The following is a 16,358-nucleotide window of genomic DNA, read 5'->3' on the forward strand; positions in this document are numbered from 1 at the left end:
AGCAAAGTTTTCAAAATATTTTATATAGAAAAGAATTTCAAGTTTAAGAAAGATCATTGGTTGCAAACTATGAAGCATAGCATGTTTAAGTTAAAAGTGCATTATTTCAATAGCATGAATGTTTTCAAGAATCATCTATGCATTATTCGAGTTTTGTGAGTTAGAAGTACTTACTAAGCTATCCGCTTATAGATTGCATTTTCCTCTTACTGCAGACAAAGGCAAAGGAAAGCTAAACTAAGGAGGGCAGCAAGGATGATGTGTGTGTGGTGTGTAGCTGGACTATGGAAGAGATCTTTGGGGACATGCTGGAAATGTTTAGAGATTTTATGCATTTCAATTATACATTAGATTCTTATATCATGTTATGTTTCCGCTATGTTAGAATTTGCTAGAAAACTCAAGGTTGATCTTCATGCTATTAGAACTCAATTATGTTTTATTACGCTCTAGCGTGTGGTTATGCAAGTATGGATTAGTGAGTAGAATGAATACATGCATGTGGTTCCATGTTTTAGATATTAAAGATTTTGTTAGAATTCTTATTTCATAAGTATCATAGTGTGTCAGCATTAAGTCTTAGAGATAGAGATAAAAATCTTGATTCACTTACACGATATGTTAGTCAAGATGCTACACATGTTTAGTATAGATAATACTGAGCATGTTAGAGAAGATCCTGTTCAAGTTAGAAAAAAATTTTTATTCATTGCTAAATAGAGTAGTAATACAAGTAATCAAGTAAGTAAAGTATAGTAAGTAACCCCGCTTTTAGAGCGAGACAGAAGGGCGGTCGCTACAAACTTCTCGTGGTCGTGCCCCATAGGCACAGCCGTGCCTCCACCACAACAGAGCATCCACACATGGCCATGTCTCCCAGACACGGTCGTGTGACGGGGGCGTGCTTGGCTGCTCATAGGATAATTTCGTGGGGGCCTATAAATAGACCCCCTTAAGAGCCCTGAAAAAGGAGGGAGACCTTGAAGAGCCACCGGAGCGTGCTAGAGCCACCAACGCCTCATTCCGGAGCCAGATTCGACGATCCGTTCGTCCGTCCAGATACTCCATCACATCCACGCCTCACCTTCGCAGAGATTGCAGTCCGGAGAAGAAGAAGCTCATTGATAAGTCCTATTTCTTATTTTCTTCTTAGATTATTAGAATAGAATGTATTATTTACTTACTTCTCTGTATTGTAACCTCTCCGATATGGAGTAGTCCTCCAGATTCTAGGATGTAGGAGGAATCGGGGTTATTGGATGATTGTACCCTTGGATTTGTTAATCTACCATATTCTATGATATACTTGTGCAGTTGCTTTGTGGATTTGTACCTTACACGTGTTTGATGATATGTTTGTGAATGGTTTGAATCTACAAGGGTAGATATTATTTGTGGATTGAGAAATTCTTAGGATCATACACCCGGGACGCCTCGTGATAGGAGAAAAGTCTTAACCGGACCTTCCGAGGAATTGCTTAGGCTATGAAGAATTTTTATGAGGGATAACTAACGGTTACTCATTGTTGGGGAGAGGTCTTTAAAAGGATACCCTGTGACAGAGGGTAGGACTCTAGTAGTACGCTAGGGCGCCTGAGTAACAGCGGGAAAACCTTAAACCAGGCTATCTAGAATCATCTCAAACCGACATTAGTAACATTAGAACACCATTGATTTATTCTGAGGAAACCTGACGAGGTTTAATTGGATAATTTGGTTAGAATCTCTATAATTATGCAATTATTGAGGAATGGTAGAGGATCCAAGTCAATCAATCAATATCTCGAGGAATCCAAAGTCCTAGGATCGCCTTCCTACATTCTGTTACAGTCGAATTCTATCTTCGAATTAAGGCTTAGGAGCTCTAGAACACTCTTTCTCCCCCACACCAAACCATTTCCTATGCACTCTCCACTCTTATTGTGCTAGGTTAGTAACTAATTTCGTGGTCCCTGTGAATTCGATCTTTTTATTACTTGACGACATTCCGTATACTTGCGGAACACGCATCACGAACCAAGTTCAATCTTAGTTCGCTTGGTTCACTAACCAAACAACCTCCGATTTGATCCAAACCAGTTTCGTTTGATTCATCTTCGCGAGATGAATCTTTCCATCCCTTTTATTTTGTCAAAACCTCTTTCATCACAAATCAAACCAAGTTGTTCTAACAACCCGAATCGTTTGATTCACCAACCAAACAATTTTAGATTTGACTTAATTTGATTTCGTTGATTCCGTCTTTGCAAGACGAGTTCCATTCTCCACTACAACAAAATTTTTTGGTATCTTACAAAGACTTTCCCTGTCCAATCTTCTAGATCAGGACTTTCACTGCCTAGGCTAATCGACTAGGACTTCTCACTAGTCTTCTGGTCAAACTGACCTAACTAGACTTCACTCACATCCAAATATTATGTTCTATTTGGATCAACCCTTGGTCAAACTAACCAGACCTAGGTGTATAGTCAAACATCAAAACTCTAGGGTTAGACCTAGTACGTCTTGCACCAACACATAACATCTACATGCTAGTAGTAAGTGTTGTTGACTGTTGTTGGCACTCACTTGACACTGTGTGGTAGTTGTATAAGGGTGTGAGCATTTGTTGTGCTGTGTTGGGTGCAACTAAGACTGACTAGATAGCCCTCCTGAGATATTCTACTCGCTCCCCACTTGATTAGTAGTGGTTTGTTGTTGAAGTGTATGTAGTTGTCCTGTCGTGCACCATAGTTCATTTAATTTGTTGGGTGTTTGGGGATGGCGAGTGCAGACAGTATGATGTATGATGCATATGTGCCTGCATTTGTTGGTAGTTTACTTTACTATATTTGTTGACAGTTTATTTCACTACATCTGTGCGCGTGTATGTTGCACTTATTTGATATATGGTTGTTTTACTGTGTGACATTTCATGCATTGGTTGAACTTGCATGATTATCTATTATCTATTATTTAGTATTATTGACCTTGTTCACTAAGTAGCACTTTGGAAGACTGTATATCTGTTGATATCCATGTTTATATATATGTTGTGCATATCTGTCTAATATCCACTGAGTATTATATACTCACCATCTAGACCCTGAGATTTTCCTTTCTTTCTCCCCAGGTAACAGATAGGATTATACCTTTGGAGCTTGGAGTTCTGCCAAACTGCTCCCATCTCACAGTAGGAGTCGTTGTTTTTCCTTATGTGGTTTTCTAGATTGTATTTGGATCTATGATCATTATTTGTGGACTTGTGGAATTTTTATATATATGTGTATCCGTGGTTTGGACTTACGTTCATATTTGTGCATACTTGGATCCTGTTATATTCTACTACGGAATTTCTATTATCATTGCTTGTGGGTTTGTTGATTGTTTTGGTTGTGATGCATATCGATACGCTTTGGAATTTTTAATGTTACATAGTTGATGTGTTGTTGGTGATCATACCTTGTTGGTATGAGTATGTGGGTTGGTTTGTTGTTGTGGTTACTATATTAGATGTCTATGTTGGATATGTGGTTTGTAGTCGTGTGGGTCTTTATTCATATAGTTTAGTAGATTTAATACATATATAAACGCGTAGCTCAGATTGTCGTCTAAATGAGCACGTCAATTTAATTAATACCGAATCCTCTAACTAAAGTAGTATAGGGCAACTCGAGTCATCTCCCAACGATTGTAGACGGTGTGTGGTAATTCTAGTGGTTATTACAATTGGGGATTTAGATTTTTCTCTTTTTTGTTTGGATGGGGGGTTGTTGTCTTAAGTTCTAGTTCTAAGCAATGGAAAGAACACTAAATATCAAGAACAAATTGCATTAATGAAGTAAGGAGTGCAACAAGTAAATAAGTGCATGAACAAAGAAACAAGCAAGAGAAATCTAAGGACAAACAACATTCAAAACTGTAAGGGGAATTTTAACACACACTTGGTATGCCAAAAGTCTAATCTAAGTTCAGAAATGGAAGAAAAGTAAAGCTAATGATTCTCCCTAAGGTTCTCGCCGAAGGTGGATGCGAAGTGATGCGGACTCCATGAATGATATGCCGAAGGAAGGAATCTCCAACTTCGAAGCAATCCGGAGAGGATGTGGATGGATGAGATGACGTGAAGGAGAGGAAGGTCTTCTTGCTCCTTGATGAATGGAAGGTGGTCGGATGGAAGAAGGAAAACTCCTAGCCTTCTTCTCCGGGGCAATGAATGGAGATGGTGATGAAGAAATGGAGGTAGGTGGCGGCTAGGGCGAATCCCGAGGAGAGAATAGCTTTTCTCCATAAAAAATCAGCTTTTATACCCCAAAACCTGCTCCGCGACACGGCCGTGCCTCTTAGGCACGGCCTGGGTAAGACACGCTTCTGGAAATAGGCACGGCCCCTGCTTGGCACACTTCTAGAAATAGGCACGGCCTGGGGTAAGCACCCCCCCCTGTTTGAGAGGCACGCCCCAGGGTGAACACGCCCCTGTGGAAGAGGCACGGGCGTGCCTCTTAGGCACGACCTCAAAATAGGAGGTTTTCTGCAAGTGATGCACTTCCGTCCCTTTTAGCATAGCATAGAGGCCGAATCTTTCTAAACTTTCTGAATCAAAGTTGTAGAGCTTGAAGTTATCTTCATTTTGGTAGGTGGTACAGTCCATGGTTCAATAGGAGTAAAAAGTTATGATCATTTTAGTTTTAATCTGCAGAGCAGTCCAACTGAGGCACGGTCGTGTTTGGACCCTAGAAAAGTGAGGCACGGCCATGTCAAGAGGAGGCATGGCCTGGAGAAGTTGTTTTTCTGTAAAATAGGCATGGTCGTGCTTATTAGACACGGCCTAGAGTGGGGACCCTTCTGTAGAGTAGACACTTCCTGGATTAGGAAGTATTCTATTGAAGTGGCATTACAGGGCCTTTTATCATGTCTTAGAAAAGGAATTCATGGGAGCACCCTGAAGCAAAGTTGTAGATCTTGAAGTCCTTGTCATTTTGATATATGGTACGTTCAGTGGTTCCATTTGAGTTGAAAGTTATAACTGTTTTAGTTTTGGTCTGCAGTGCAGTCCAGTTGAGGCATGGCCGTGTCTTGACCCACGGGAAGATGAGGCACGGCCGTGCCTCATGAGACACAGCCTGGACAAGGTGGGGCACGGCCATGCCTTGTGAGACACGGCCTGGAGAGGTGAAACATGGCCCTGGGAGCCTCTGAAACACTCCAAATGACCTCTAGACACCTCCAAATGACCTCTAACTTGATTCAACTTCATGGCTCCTTAAGTATCCTACAAAAATACATCAAAAAATGTTAGATTCAATCCAAAATTTGTAGGAATAAGCAATAGCATCCAAAATACGTTCCTACTCGCAATATGTGTTAATATTCAATAGTTACACAACGAGAGGGTCAAAATATCAAGTTTTAGAGCCAAAATAAACTATGAAAATGAGTGTTATCAATATGTTGTGTTGTTGAGTGGTCATGTGGGCCCTATGTTAAATGTATTCAGGAAAGTTGAATTGTTATCGGAGAGATGTTACCATAATTTTTTCGGACAGCCCTCTCTCGGGACATGACACCAAGCGATTGGAAGTGATCTAGGCAACCCGATTGTTCGAACAACCGGAAGTATTTCAATCAACCTGAAGGTTAGATATATGATCCGAGCAAGGCGATCAATGGATCAGAGTTGACCAAGCTCTAAGTGACATAAGATGATCCAGGTGAGCGAAAGTTGCTAAGTCACCACGAGGATCAAATTAGCAACTAAGTCAGTAAGGGTACAAATGCCGAGAAGGTTTCAGGCGACTAGATAGGTGCCACATCAATAGTCAATAGAATGCTATAAAAGAAGGGTTGGGTCTTGAGATTTAGTACAATAACATTCAGATTCTTATTCTGTAGTCTCGAAATCCAAGCTACTTTTGTGATTCAGGAGGTTTCAGGAAGAGTGTAATTGCATTCAGGACTTTCAAAGAAGATTTACATTTTAGTAACTTTGATTGGTTTTATTTTGATCATAATTGGTAAGAGGTTTCTCCACTGTTAGAAGATGTCTAAAAGAGAAAACATAGTGCTCGCATTCGAGGCATAGCCGTGAAGTATGAACCTTAAGGGATTGTCAAACCTCATTAAATTTGATGTGTATATTCTTATACTAATTTGTAACACAAAAAGAAAACCAATGCTATTCATCTTCCTTCGCTAGCACATTTAGTCCTAACACCATGTACCCAATCTACTAACCCATCGATTAGTCCACTAGTCAATTCAATTTCATATCAGTTGACTAATAGCATATATCAATGTCAACTCAATCATGAATAAAAATATTTTATTTAATTCAGTCATATTATCTTTTGATTTATTTTTAAAATGCTATTAATGTTTTGTTAATATCAAAAATTGTCATGTAAGGTTTTTATATTATTGTTGAAATATCTCCTCTCTATCCACTAAAAATCAAAATGAACCGATTGATCTTTGGTTTAATTTTGAATTTAGCTAGTTTGTGTTTTATTGAATATAAATTAAAAAAATCTTGATGACTAAATATAAAATATATTTTAAAAAAAAAATAAAGACATTGGATATTGAAAACACATAAATATTTTTGGTATTTTTTAGTTCAATAAAGATTGTCCGATTCTTAGTCTAGAAATGAAAAAAAAATAAAAATAGAGTATAATAAACAATTTAATTTTATTTCCTTTGCTCTAAGTAAACAATTTAATAGATCAATCTCACTCAAGTTCTTCAATTAATGTAAATAAGCACACTAGAGAAAGGAATCCTTTCTTGTTCCCAAGGGATTCTTTTCTATTTTGGATTCCTTTCCTTCTTCAATCCACACCTTCAAGTAAACATGGGGTTAAGAGTTACCTTGACATCTAGCTTCACCATGAGATCATCTCCGGTCAAGTTACTTGCCTCTTAGATGCATCGAGCTCTTGCCTCACTTCACATGTCATTCTTTATCCTTTACCTACAAATTTTTATTCCTACTCTGATTTAGTTGCACTTCAATGCCCCTTACTTTGCGGTCCCTTGAATGACCTATAACATCCTTCTTTAATATCTTTTGGACCTCGTGTCATCCAGTCATCAACGACCATGCCACACGAAGCCATCTTCATAACACACATATCAAATATATAATTAATCCTAATTTAAATTCTTTACTCAAATATCAAAATTTATGATCGATCTTAAACTCTTTATCCAAATATTAAAACTCATGATTGATCTTTGATCAATGAAGCCATGATTGCATTAACACAAATCAATCAAAAAAAACAATGAGTTTCTACTTCTAGTGGCCGTTTGAGATATTCTCTCCTAACTTGACTGTCATCTTAAACAATGAATTGGTATATCTAAATTAATTTGTTTTTTCAAAAAAATAAAAAAATCAACTCCACCCTATCTAAGTTGGCGGAATCTTTGTTTTCCATGATATACATAGTTCGACATAATCCTAATACAAGGTATCCCTACACTGTATTATATACACCATCAATAGCAATAGAGAAACTACTTAAAGACTCTCCCCATGAACTATTTGGATGCGGTGAGAGAAGGTTCATTAATAGAAGGGAAAGAGAGAAGAAGAGAGGGAAATAAAGAGGGAGGAAAGTATTTATGTTCTCCTTATTTGGGAGGAATGGAAGGTTCATTAACTTAATATATGCTATCTTGTTTGAGAGAAAAAATAAATAGAATGAAGGTTAAATATATAAAATTATAAAAATACTCTTACTTCTTAAAATAAAATTACATATGAAAAAAATATGTATAGTTCATTAAATCGATGTAAGATTTTTCTTGTCAAAACCACCTTGTGAGACCAACTAAAATTAATATTTACAACTTAAATAAATAAAAAAATTAAAGAAATAATGAGTAGACATACAATAAGCATGTGAAATATAGAATCTGTATACTTTGGAACGATAAAGGATAAATTAGTATTTTTATATATATTTCTATAAAAATTTACTAATGTAAGAAAGGAGCGAAAAGATCATGTTCAGCGAGAGAAATTTAAAAAATTTTAAGTTAAATAAATTAAATAAGTTATTTGAGAATCAGTATTTTAAAACAGGGATAAAATTAAAATAAATAATATTTAGAGTTACCTTTCCTTTTCTTACACTCCAAATTGGAGTGTAAGAAAATCTCCTTAATCTGGTAGGGTTATTTAGTAGTTACATGGATGTAGGGTATAATGGGGTATGAGAAAAAAGAGTAGATATAAGTATCGGTTAATTGTCGAGAGCTATTTCATAAATCCCCGACCTCCTACTCCAGTCTCAGTATGCTTCCTTAAGCATATGCCGACCTCCCGCTCCGGTCTCGGTATGCTTCCTTATACATATGCTGACCTCCCGCTCCGGTCTCGGTATACTTCCTTAAGTATATGCCGACCTCCTACTCCGGTCTCGGTATGCTTTCTTAAGTATATGTCAACCTCCTACTCCGGTCTCGGTATGCTTCCTTCAATATATGCCGACCTCCAGAGGCTCGGTCTCGGTATGCTTCCTTAAGCATATGCTCGACCTATTTTGGGTTCCTAATTTTAAAAAAATTACTCCAGTCTTGGTATGCTTCCTCAGTATATGCCGACCTCCTACTCCGGTCTCAGTATGCTTCCTTAAGCATATGCCGACCTCCCACTCTGATCTCGATATGTTTCCTTAAGCATATGCCGACCTCCCACTCCAGTCTCGGTATGCTTCCTTCAACATATGCCGACCTTCCGCTCCAGTCTCGGTATGCTTCCTTAAGCATATGTCGACTTCCTACTTCGGTCTCGGTATGCTTCCTTCAGCATATGTCGACCTCCCGCTCCAGTCTCGGTATGCTTCCTTAAGGATATGCCGACCTCCTACTCCGGTCTCAGTATGCTTCCTCAAGCATATGCTGACTTTCCGCTCCGGTCATGGCACGCCATCTGCATCATGCGCTGACCTCATGACTCAGTATCTACATGCTCTCTGCATCGTGCACCGATCTCATGACTCGGTCTCTACATGATCCCTGCATCGTGCGCCGACCTCATGGCTCAGTCTCGGCATTCTTCCTACATCTAGGATCAACCTTCGACATGTGATACTTATTTGGAGACATGGTCGTATCGCCTAAATCAGGGAGAACGGAACCGATGCTTCCGAGGAAACAAGAACACAATCTCGAATATATATCAACGGACTGAATCTTTCTAGAGGGAACTAGTATGCCAGAATATTTCTCAGACGGTTGCTTTTATTTCGAAGATCAACTACTATAAAAAAGTAACCCATGCCCATAGGTACAAGTACGCACACATAAACCCTAACTTCCCTAAGTCATTAAACTCCTTGCGCTAAATCCTAACTTGAGCGTCGGAGTGGCTTGTCGGGATCCACCCCCGGTGTCATTCTAACCCTCTTTTTTAGTACTTTGTAGGTCTCTTCTTCTCCTTCCGCAGCCTCATCACAGGAACGTGCACGTCGACGAGCCTTGATCCAGCGTTGTAACCATTCCTGGTGTATTGCCCGGAACACTCCCTTTTCATGGATAAGCAAGGTTAAAATTTACCCTTCCCTACCCTTCTCTTCTTCTTCCCTCACTCTTTTCCAAACAAGATTAAAAATTCTCTTCTCTTTATCTATCTTTCCTTCCCCTTTTCTCACCTCCTCCCAAACAAAGAGGAAAAGTAAACTCCCTTGAGTACCATTAATATATATGGTTAAATATTTGTCATAGCCTCCACGTACACAAACTATATGGTTAATTTCCAAATCACAGTATGATAGTTAAGTCATTAGGTCTTCAGAAAGATCCATCAGCTTGAACAATCACAGTCACGTCGATGCTACTTAGTTGTCAATATAATGCCTTTTCTATTGCTTAATACACTAGACTTGTGTCCCATGTGTTGGCTCTTATGATATAATTAAGTCAAATTATTTTGTTTTGGCACACCATTAAAGTCCTCTAGTTAGCTATATATCCAGTTAGTCAGCCCAATTGCAATAGTAGAGTACATGTGGTTGCCACATGGAGATGAAGCGTGTGAGGTTTCTAGCATCATTTTTTATTTTTTTATTTTTTTATTTTTTGTTTTTGGTGTAATTGGGTATCTAAGTTTTAGGAGCTGATTAATTGATGTCGAATGGACAATACTGATATAGTTGATCGATTATGAATTAATATCGAAAATAATCTTTTAAAATCTATTAATTCGGAATAATATCAAGAGATAAAAAAAATAAATGATATTATAGAAAAATATTATTCATTACAATTTAATTCTAAATATCAATAAATAATTATTTAAATATATTAAAAATCCTAAGACGTAAGACAAAAAGAAAAAATTCTAACGAAATCTTAACATATTCTAAATTCTAAAAAATTTAAACAGATTTAAAATCATAAAGTACAAAATGATAGAAATTATCAAAAAATATTATAAATACAAAAAAAACTCAAAAAAATAAAAATTTATTAAAAAAATAGTATAAAAATCTTTGGATCCTTCTACATCAGTCTAGACCCAGGTTGAAAAAATTTATCTTCGAGTTTAAAATAGCTAAGGTCAGGCGGTGCATACAGGAAAAAGATCATCTCGTGCTAAATTAGAAATCTACTAGCAGCTACTAGATTTTTGTAACCATAAATTAAAAAATCACATGTTTAGATTCTTCCTCATCTTCAAGAAACTTCTCCTCCGCACTGTCCTCTGATATTGCATTACATCCTCAAATAATCCACCATTCAGAATTTCCTCTTTCTCATTGTTTTGAACAAAACTTAAATATGGATGCTCTTTTCCGCTAATGGTGCTTCCATCAAAGGAATTCCCAATATTCAAAACTTGCAATATGTCGTCACCAACTTCATCTACTTCAACATCGTTATAAATTGGATCATTGACTATTTCAATCTTATTGTCCATATCTTTTTAAAATAAATTTATCCAAATTAAAATAAAAGAACTTACAACCTTTAAGATCTTAGGTACTACGATCACAGTGTGAGACTTCTTCAACCGAAACCTATCTGTCATGACCTTAATCACGTATTTCATGATCTTCAAGATCTTATGTCGCTAGACATTGGGATAACTCTATGACTTATCTCTGTAGATCTTCAAGTATCTCATCTCGGGTGCTACAATCATAGTGCGAGGCTTCTTTAACCGGAACTTACCTATAATGACCATGATGACCATCCATGGGATCTCGAGCTCTTAAACCAATTGATACCGAATAAGATGACAATTATCCTGCAAGCAATATTGATTCTGTTGATTGACTATGAATGCCGAACATAATTTTCTAAAATATGTTGTTGATTCGGAAGAATACCAGGAGATGGAAAAATAAACAACACTGTCAAAAAATATTATTCATCAACTTAATCCTAAATATTAACTAAATAATTATTTAAATAAATCAAAAATCCTGAGATGCAAAAGAAAAAAATCTTAATCGTAAGGAAAAAAAATCTTAACAAATTCTAAATTTAAAAAACCCTAAACAGACTCAAAATCCTAAAATACAAAAGATAAAAATTATCAAAAATATTATAAATACCAAAAAAAAACTCAAAAATTATTAAAAATAAAAATTATAAAAAATAGAATAAAAATATTTGAATTTTCCTGCATCATTAATCCAAAAATAGATGGTCTGATCTCATATTTCGTCCATCAAGTAAATTCAAGAAGTGTGGTGATTCCAGACGTGGTGATCCAGCATCACTAGTAGTTAAATCTATACCATGTGTGTGAATTGAACCATGATTACTTGAGCATACACCCTATCTCTTACCATCACACTAAATCTTGGGAGCCGAGGTTTCTAGCATCATGCTACTAGCTCATGGGTGCTATTGCTCCATGTTATGCTTCAATATTTGACAATTTAGAAAACCACATACACTATCTTTGATAAATATTCAAAACAAACACTCAATTTTGATATTCAATAAACTTATTCTTGAAAATGTCCTCAGCCACCGACCAAAGTAAAAAAGCTTAGCTTCTTTTTTTTTTTTTTTTTTTGCCTAAATTGAATTGAATCAGAAAAAAAAATTCATCAAGCACTTTTGTTCAGAATTCATTGATATCATAAAAAACTTGAATTCGTGTTAAATTGACTTGGTTGCACTACTAGTGCCCTTTAAATCATCTTTTTTTTTAAAAGAAAATGATTTTGCTAGCTTTATGAATGAGTTTTGATCAGATAGTAATTGATGAACTTTATAAATTAAATTTATTTTAAATTTGTGTCATTATACTTTTGATAGTGCTTTAAATTCATTCATATATATATATATATATATATATATATATATAGTGTGACCCTCTATATATTTTGTTTTCTTCAAAAAGTCCTTCCTTTGGGACTATCAATAAGTATTGATAAAAATACTTAAAAGAACTTAGATTTGTTCGAAATTCCATGTTCCAAATTTACACCATTGATGACCCTAAAAGGTTTTTTTTTTTGGATAAGAAGAATTTTTTTTGGATAAGTAAGAATTTTTTGGATAAGGCCCTAAAAGGTTTTTGAAACAATATAAGATGAATTTAAGGACCATTAGCAGTCCCAATGATGTAAAATTGGAATAAATGAGATCTCTTTAAGGCTATGAATAGCTTCTTAGTTAAGACTCATCAGACTTACAAAATTTATTTATTTTTTTAAAATAAATTCCAAATTTTTAAGATCGTTAATGAACTAAATTGGACTCAAACAACAATGTAAACCTCTCTTTTTAAATCCATGACATGTTATTTTTCAGCACCAATTGCAGCACTGCAATCACAAATTTCAGAAACATTTCTCAATTTATTCAATTCACAAAAAAGACATGCCCAGATCACTCACGTGGCAGAAGAAGAGAACACACTAGCAAAAACCATCAACTGGGCTCGTCCCAAGTTCTAAACAATCTTGCAGTTGCACCAGCCTCCTCCTCACGCTGTCCAACACCAATCAATTTTCTTTCTTTCTTTCTTCCCAATCATCTCTCCCGTCGGCCATTTCACCATTTCCTCCTTCACTGCCATTCAAATTGAGAGTTGAAGAGCATCTGCTGATCCAGGAGACACCGGCCGGCCATCTGCGAGTAAAGTGTGGAAGAGCTCGAAGCCATGGGGACAGGGGATTCTTCTTGGCCCTCGTTTCTGTAGGCATCGCCGTTATCAGCCGAGAGATGAGTCGCACTGGACTGGCCGCCCAGGAGCAAGGCCGACTCGAACCCCTGCGGCGTCATAGGCAAATGGTCGAACAGGTGGTGCAGCGACGAGTAGTCGTACGAGTAATCAAGGACTGAGAGGGAGGATCCTTGCTCTTGGGCCGCCACCATTGCGGCGACCGATTCGAGCTTGTAATTCTTGTTGTAAATCCGGCAGAGCACCCAATCGTCCAACTGTAAAATATCAAAGCTAAAGCTCATGATGTGAACTGTGAACATGATCGGAGACGGAGAGATTATTACCCTCATGGAGGAGGTCCTGAATTTCATGGGCTCGTAGTTGAGGCTGCTCGAGTGGGCGTCGGCGAGGCGAAACTCGTGCATGATCCAGTTGGTCTTCCTCCCCTTCGGCGGCCGGCCCTCGTAGAACACCAGCACCTTCTTGAGGCCGACCGTCCCGCTGCCTCCCCGAATCGGCTTGTCGGTGCCGGTGGCCTTCCAATAACCCGAGGCGGCTGCGCGGTTCGGCCGGATTCCGTTGGGATACTTGCGGTCCCTGGGGCTGAAGAAGTACCACTCCTGCTCGCCGACCATGGCCTTGGCTGCAGCAAGCGCAAAGAAAATTAGCTCGCGGAGCTGTCTGTCGCATGCGATTCGAAGGTGCATGAGTCGCAGGCACTGCGATTACCGGGGAGCTCCCAGGGGTCGTACTTGTAGATGTCGACCTCGGCGATGATGGAGACAGGGCAGGGCTGGGAGGCGACTTGGTTGCGGAGGTAGTGGAGGATGAGCTCCTCGTCGGTGGGGTGGAAGCGGAAGCCCGGAGGGAGAGGTGCAGCAGCAGCAGGGTCGGACATGGCTGGAATTGCCGAGCCTTGTTTTGGAAGTTTGATGATAAAAGATGGAAATTATTGTTTGAAATCAATGGGGAGACAAGGTTCGAGCTCCGTTTTTATAGCCCCAAACTAGATATTTAATTTGACTTCCTCTAATCTGATTTGATTTTAAAAAAAAAATATATTAAATATGAAAAGGAAAAATAAAGGATCATTTTCCTCTAAAGTAAAAGTAAAAGTAAATGGATAAAAAGTAAAGATATAAATGAAAATAAATAAAATGAATAATTTTAGAGTAAGGATTAAAAAGGCACCCTTAATTATTATTTTCGATGCCCCATCATAGTTTTCTTATCAAAATACTTTTATTCCTATATTGTTGTAATACTTACGGAGTAGCTAATATATGTAACAAATACACAATAATATTGCTATAATATATTAAAATAAATTATATTTTAATTTAATTTGATTAAAAATACTATATATAGAGTACATTTATATGAAAATTTTATTTTATGAACTTGATTAAAATAATTTTAATCAAACTTAAATACTTTTAATTAAATCAATACTAAATTTTTTAATATAAAATAAAGATAGTTTCAGGATAAGAAATACGACGGAGGACTATTTTTAACTTTTTCTTTGAAAAAAGATTATCTTTTGACAGAAAATGATAAAAGGAGCCTCCTTTTTATTTTTAGCCTTTATATTATATATTTTTATATAATCATTGTCAAGGAAACTAAACTAAAATTGGAGGTGGGCACTTACTTTCCAAACTAGAGGAGAAAGTAGTCAGTCAGCCAAAGCAAGGACTTATAATTATGCCTTGAACTATTTCTCTTCTTCTTCTTCCTCTCTTTTCAATTATGCCTTGGACTGTTTCTTTGCTTCTCTCTTTTCAATTATGCCTTGGACTTATTAAAAGGCTTGACAGTGACACTCATCTCATCCTCAATAATTCTCTACACTTTTCAATTAGCAGCAAACACTTTTAGTTATTATCAATTCTCTCTTTACAAATTCGATTAATTAATATCATCATCAATTCTGTGTTTTTATTGTAAGAGAGTGAATACATAAGGTTCAATTTTTATCAATCTCTAGAACGATCGATAATGGTTAAACATATAAGTGTGCATATGTGATGATCAAAATGATAACAGTATAATCACTATAAAAATAAATAAATTAAGAATACACACACTAAAAAGATTCTCTAATTCACCTGGCCTATGCCTCTGCAATATGAATGATATATACATGTCTAGCTAGGACACCTCGATACAATATGCTTAGGATCATCCTAGGTGAGTCCCGGGGCATAACTGAGTTGGTTACGATGTAGCAGAGTTGCAGAAGAAGACAAGGGTTCGAATCCTGACGAAGCCAGGCAACACCCTCCTACGTTGTGACCAATTACAGTTTCCCGATTTACCTCCTCACAAATGGTCAGGAGGCCGATCGTGTGGGGCCGTTAAGGTGGCGAATTCCACCTTTTGCAGAATAGGATCATCCTAGGTGAGCTCCCGTCATAGCTAAAGATCTTTTAGCCAAAGTTTATAATACAAACCAATCAATATTTTCAAATGTAGCAAGCTCATCAACAAGAATCACAAAACTGGCTGTTTTTAATGCAGTGAAAAACCTAATGATAGAAGAGATTATCAAGAGCTTAATGAAGATGGAGCTTTCAGATATGTCCAAGCTTTTGGATTGCTGTAGGCAATTTCTCTTGATGAAGTATTGGTGTTTTTGAGTATTTTCATTGAGCATATCATGAAATATCTCCAAGAGATTTTATATATTTGACCCAATCTTCCACATTCTAAGCACCTTTAGTTTATTGATGCGTGCTAATTACAAATGCACGGTCATCATCAAATAGTAAAATTATTATTCACTCGGACTGTGATGTTGATTATCATTTATGTGCAAAGGAGACTATTTTGATGAATCAAAATCAGAAATAGCTAGTTATAAAAAGGAATTAAGTAAAATTAACAGAACCGAATAAAAGCGATGGAAAAAATCATATCTTGAGATAATTTTAAGATTTCAATTTCACCACGATGATCTTTGACAATTTAATTATGAATCTCTCTCTTACCTCAATGTTAGATTATGCTTGAAGGTTATTTATCCTAAGGTATCAATGTTATCTCTCGAAATACACCAATGTATCTACTCTAACGTGGGTTTTATTCTCATGGTCATTGAATCAGGATAGACTCTTTACACTCTATGACAACTAATATTATCCTCAAGAGAGTTTGATCTACTTTTGTGATCAAACACTCAAGTCAAGTTCTATAGATACGAGATTAGAGTTCGATTAGAGTTCATCACTAAGTTCAT

The 16,358-nt window shown here is 36.9% G+C and overlaps 1 protein-coding gene across 1 annotated transcript; it reads right to left on the reverse strand.

Annotated features, from left to right (window-relative positions):
* Positions 1–12,733: 12,733 nt before the first annotated feature.
* On the reverse strand, positions 12,734–14,060 carry LOC141817904 (NAC domain-containing protein 58-like). Its single transcript, XM_074705515.1, has 3 exons — positions 13,847–14,060; positions 13,462–13,760; positions 12,734–13,392 (listed from the first exon to the last, which is right to left on the reverse strand). The coding sequence occupies exons 1-3, from the start codon at positions 14,013–14,015 to the stop codon at positions 13,021–13,023; spliced, it is 840 nt and encodes a 279-aa protein (XP_074561616.1). The 5' UTR covers positions 14,016–14,060; the 3' UTR covers positions 12,734–13,020.
* Between the last annotated feature and the right edge of the window lie 2,298 nt (positions 14,061–16,358).

Source organism: Curcuma longa, unplaced genomic scaffold (genome assembly GCF_044706935.1).
Source record: "Curcuma longa cultivar G26 ecotype Majalengka, Jawa Barat unplaced genomic scaffold, ITB_CL_G26_1.1 contig_22482, whole genome shotgun sequence".
In the NCBI taxonomy this organism is placed as follows: domain Eukaryota; kingdom Viridiplantae; phylum Streptophyta; class Magnoliopsida; order Zingiberales; family Zingiberaceae; genus Curcuma; species Curcuma longa.

What these genes read in the sequence shown, in the direction of transcription:
- LOC141817904 (XM_074705515.1), bottom strand. Translation starts at nt 14,015, where the DNA reads ATGTCCGACCCTGCTGCTGCTGCACCTCTCCCTCCGGGCTTCCGCTTC. An exon ending in CGACCCCTGGGAGCTCCCCG is followed by an intron (nt 13,761 to 13,846) that starts GTAATCGCAGTG and finishes CGCTTGCTGCAG; the next exon opens with CCAAGGCCATGGTCGGCGAG. An exon ending in TCAGGACCTCCTCCATGAGG is followed by an intron (nt 13,393 to 13,461) that starts GTAATAATCTCT and finishes GATATTTTACAG; the next exon opens with TTGGACGATTGGGTGCTCTG.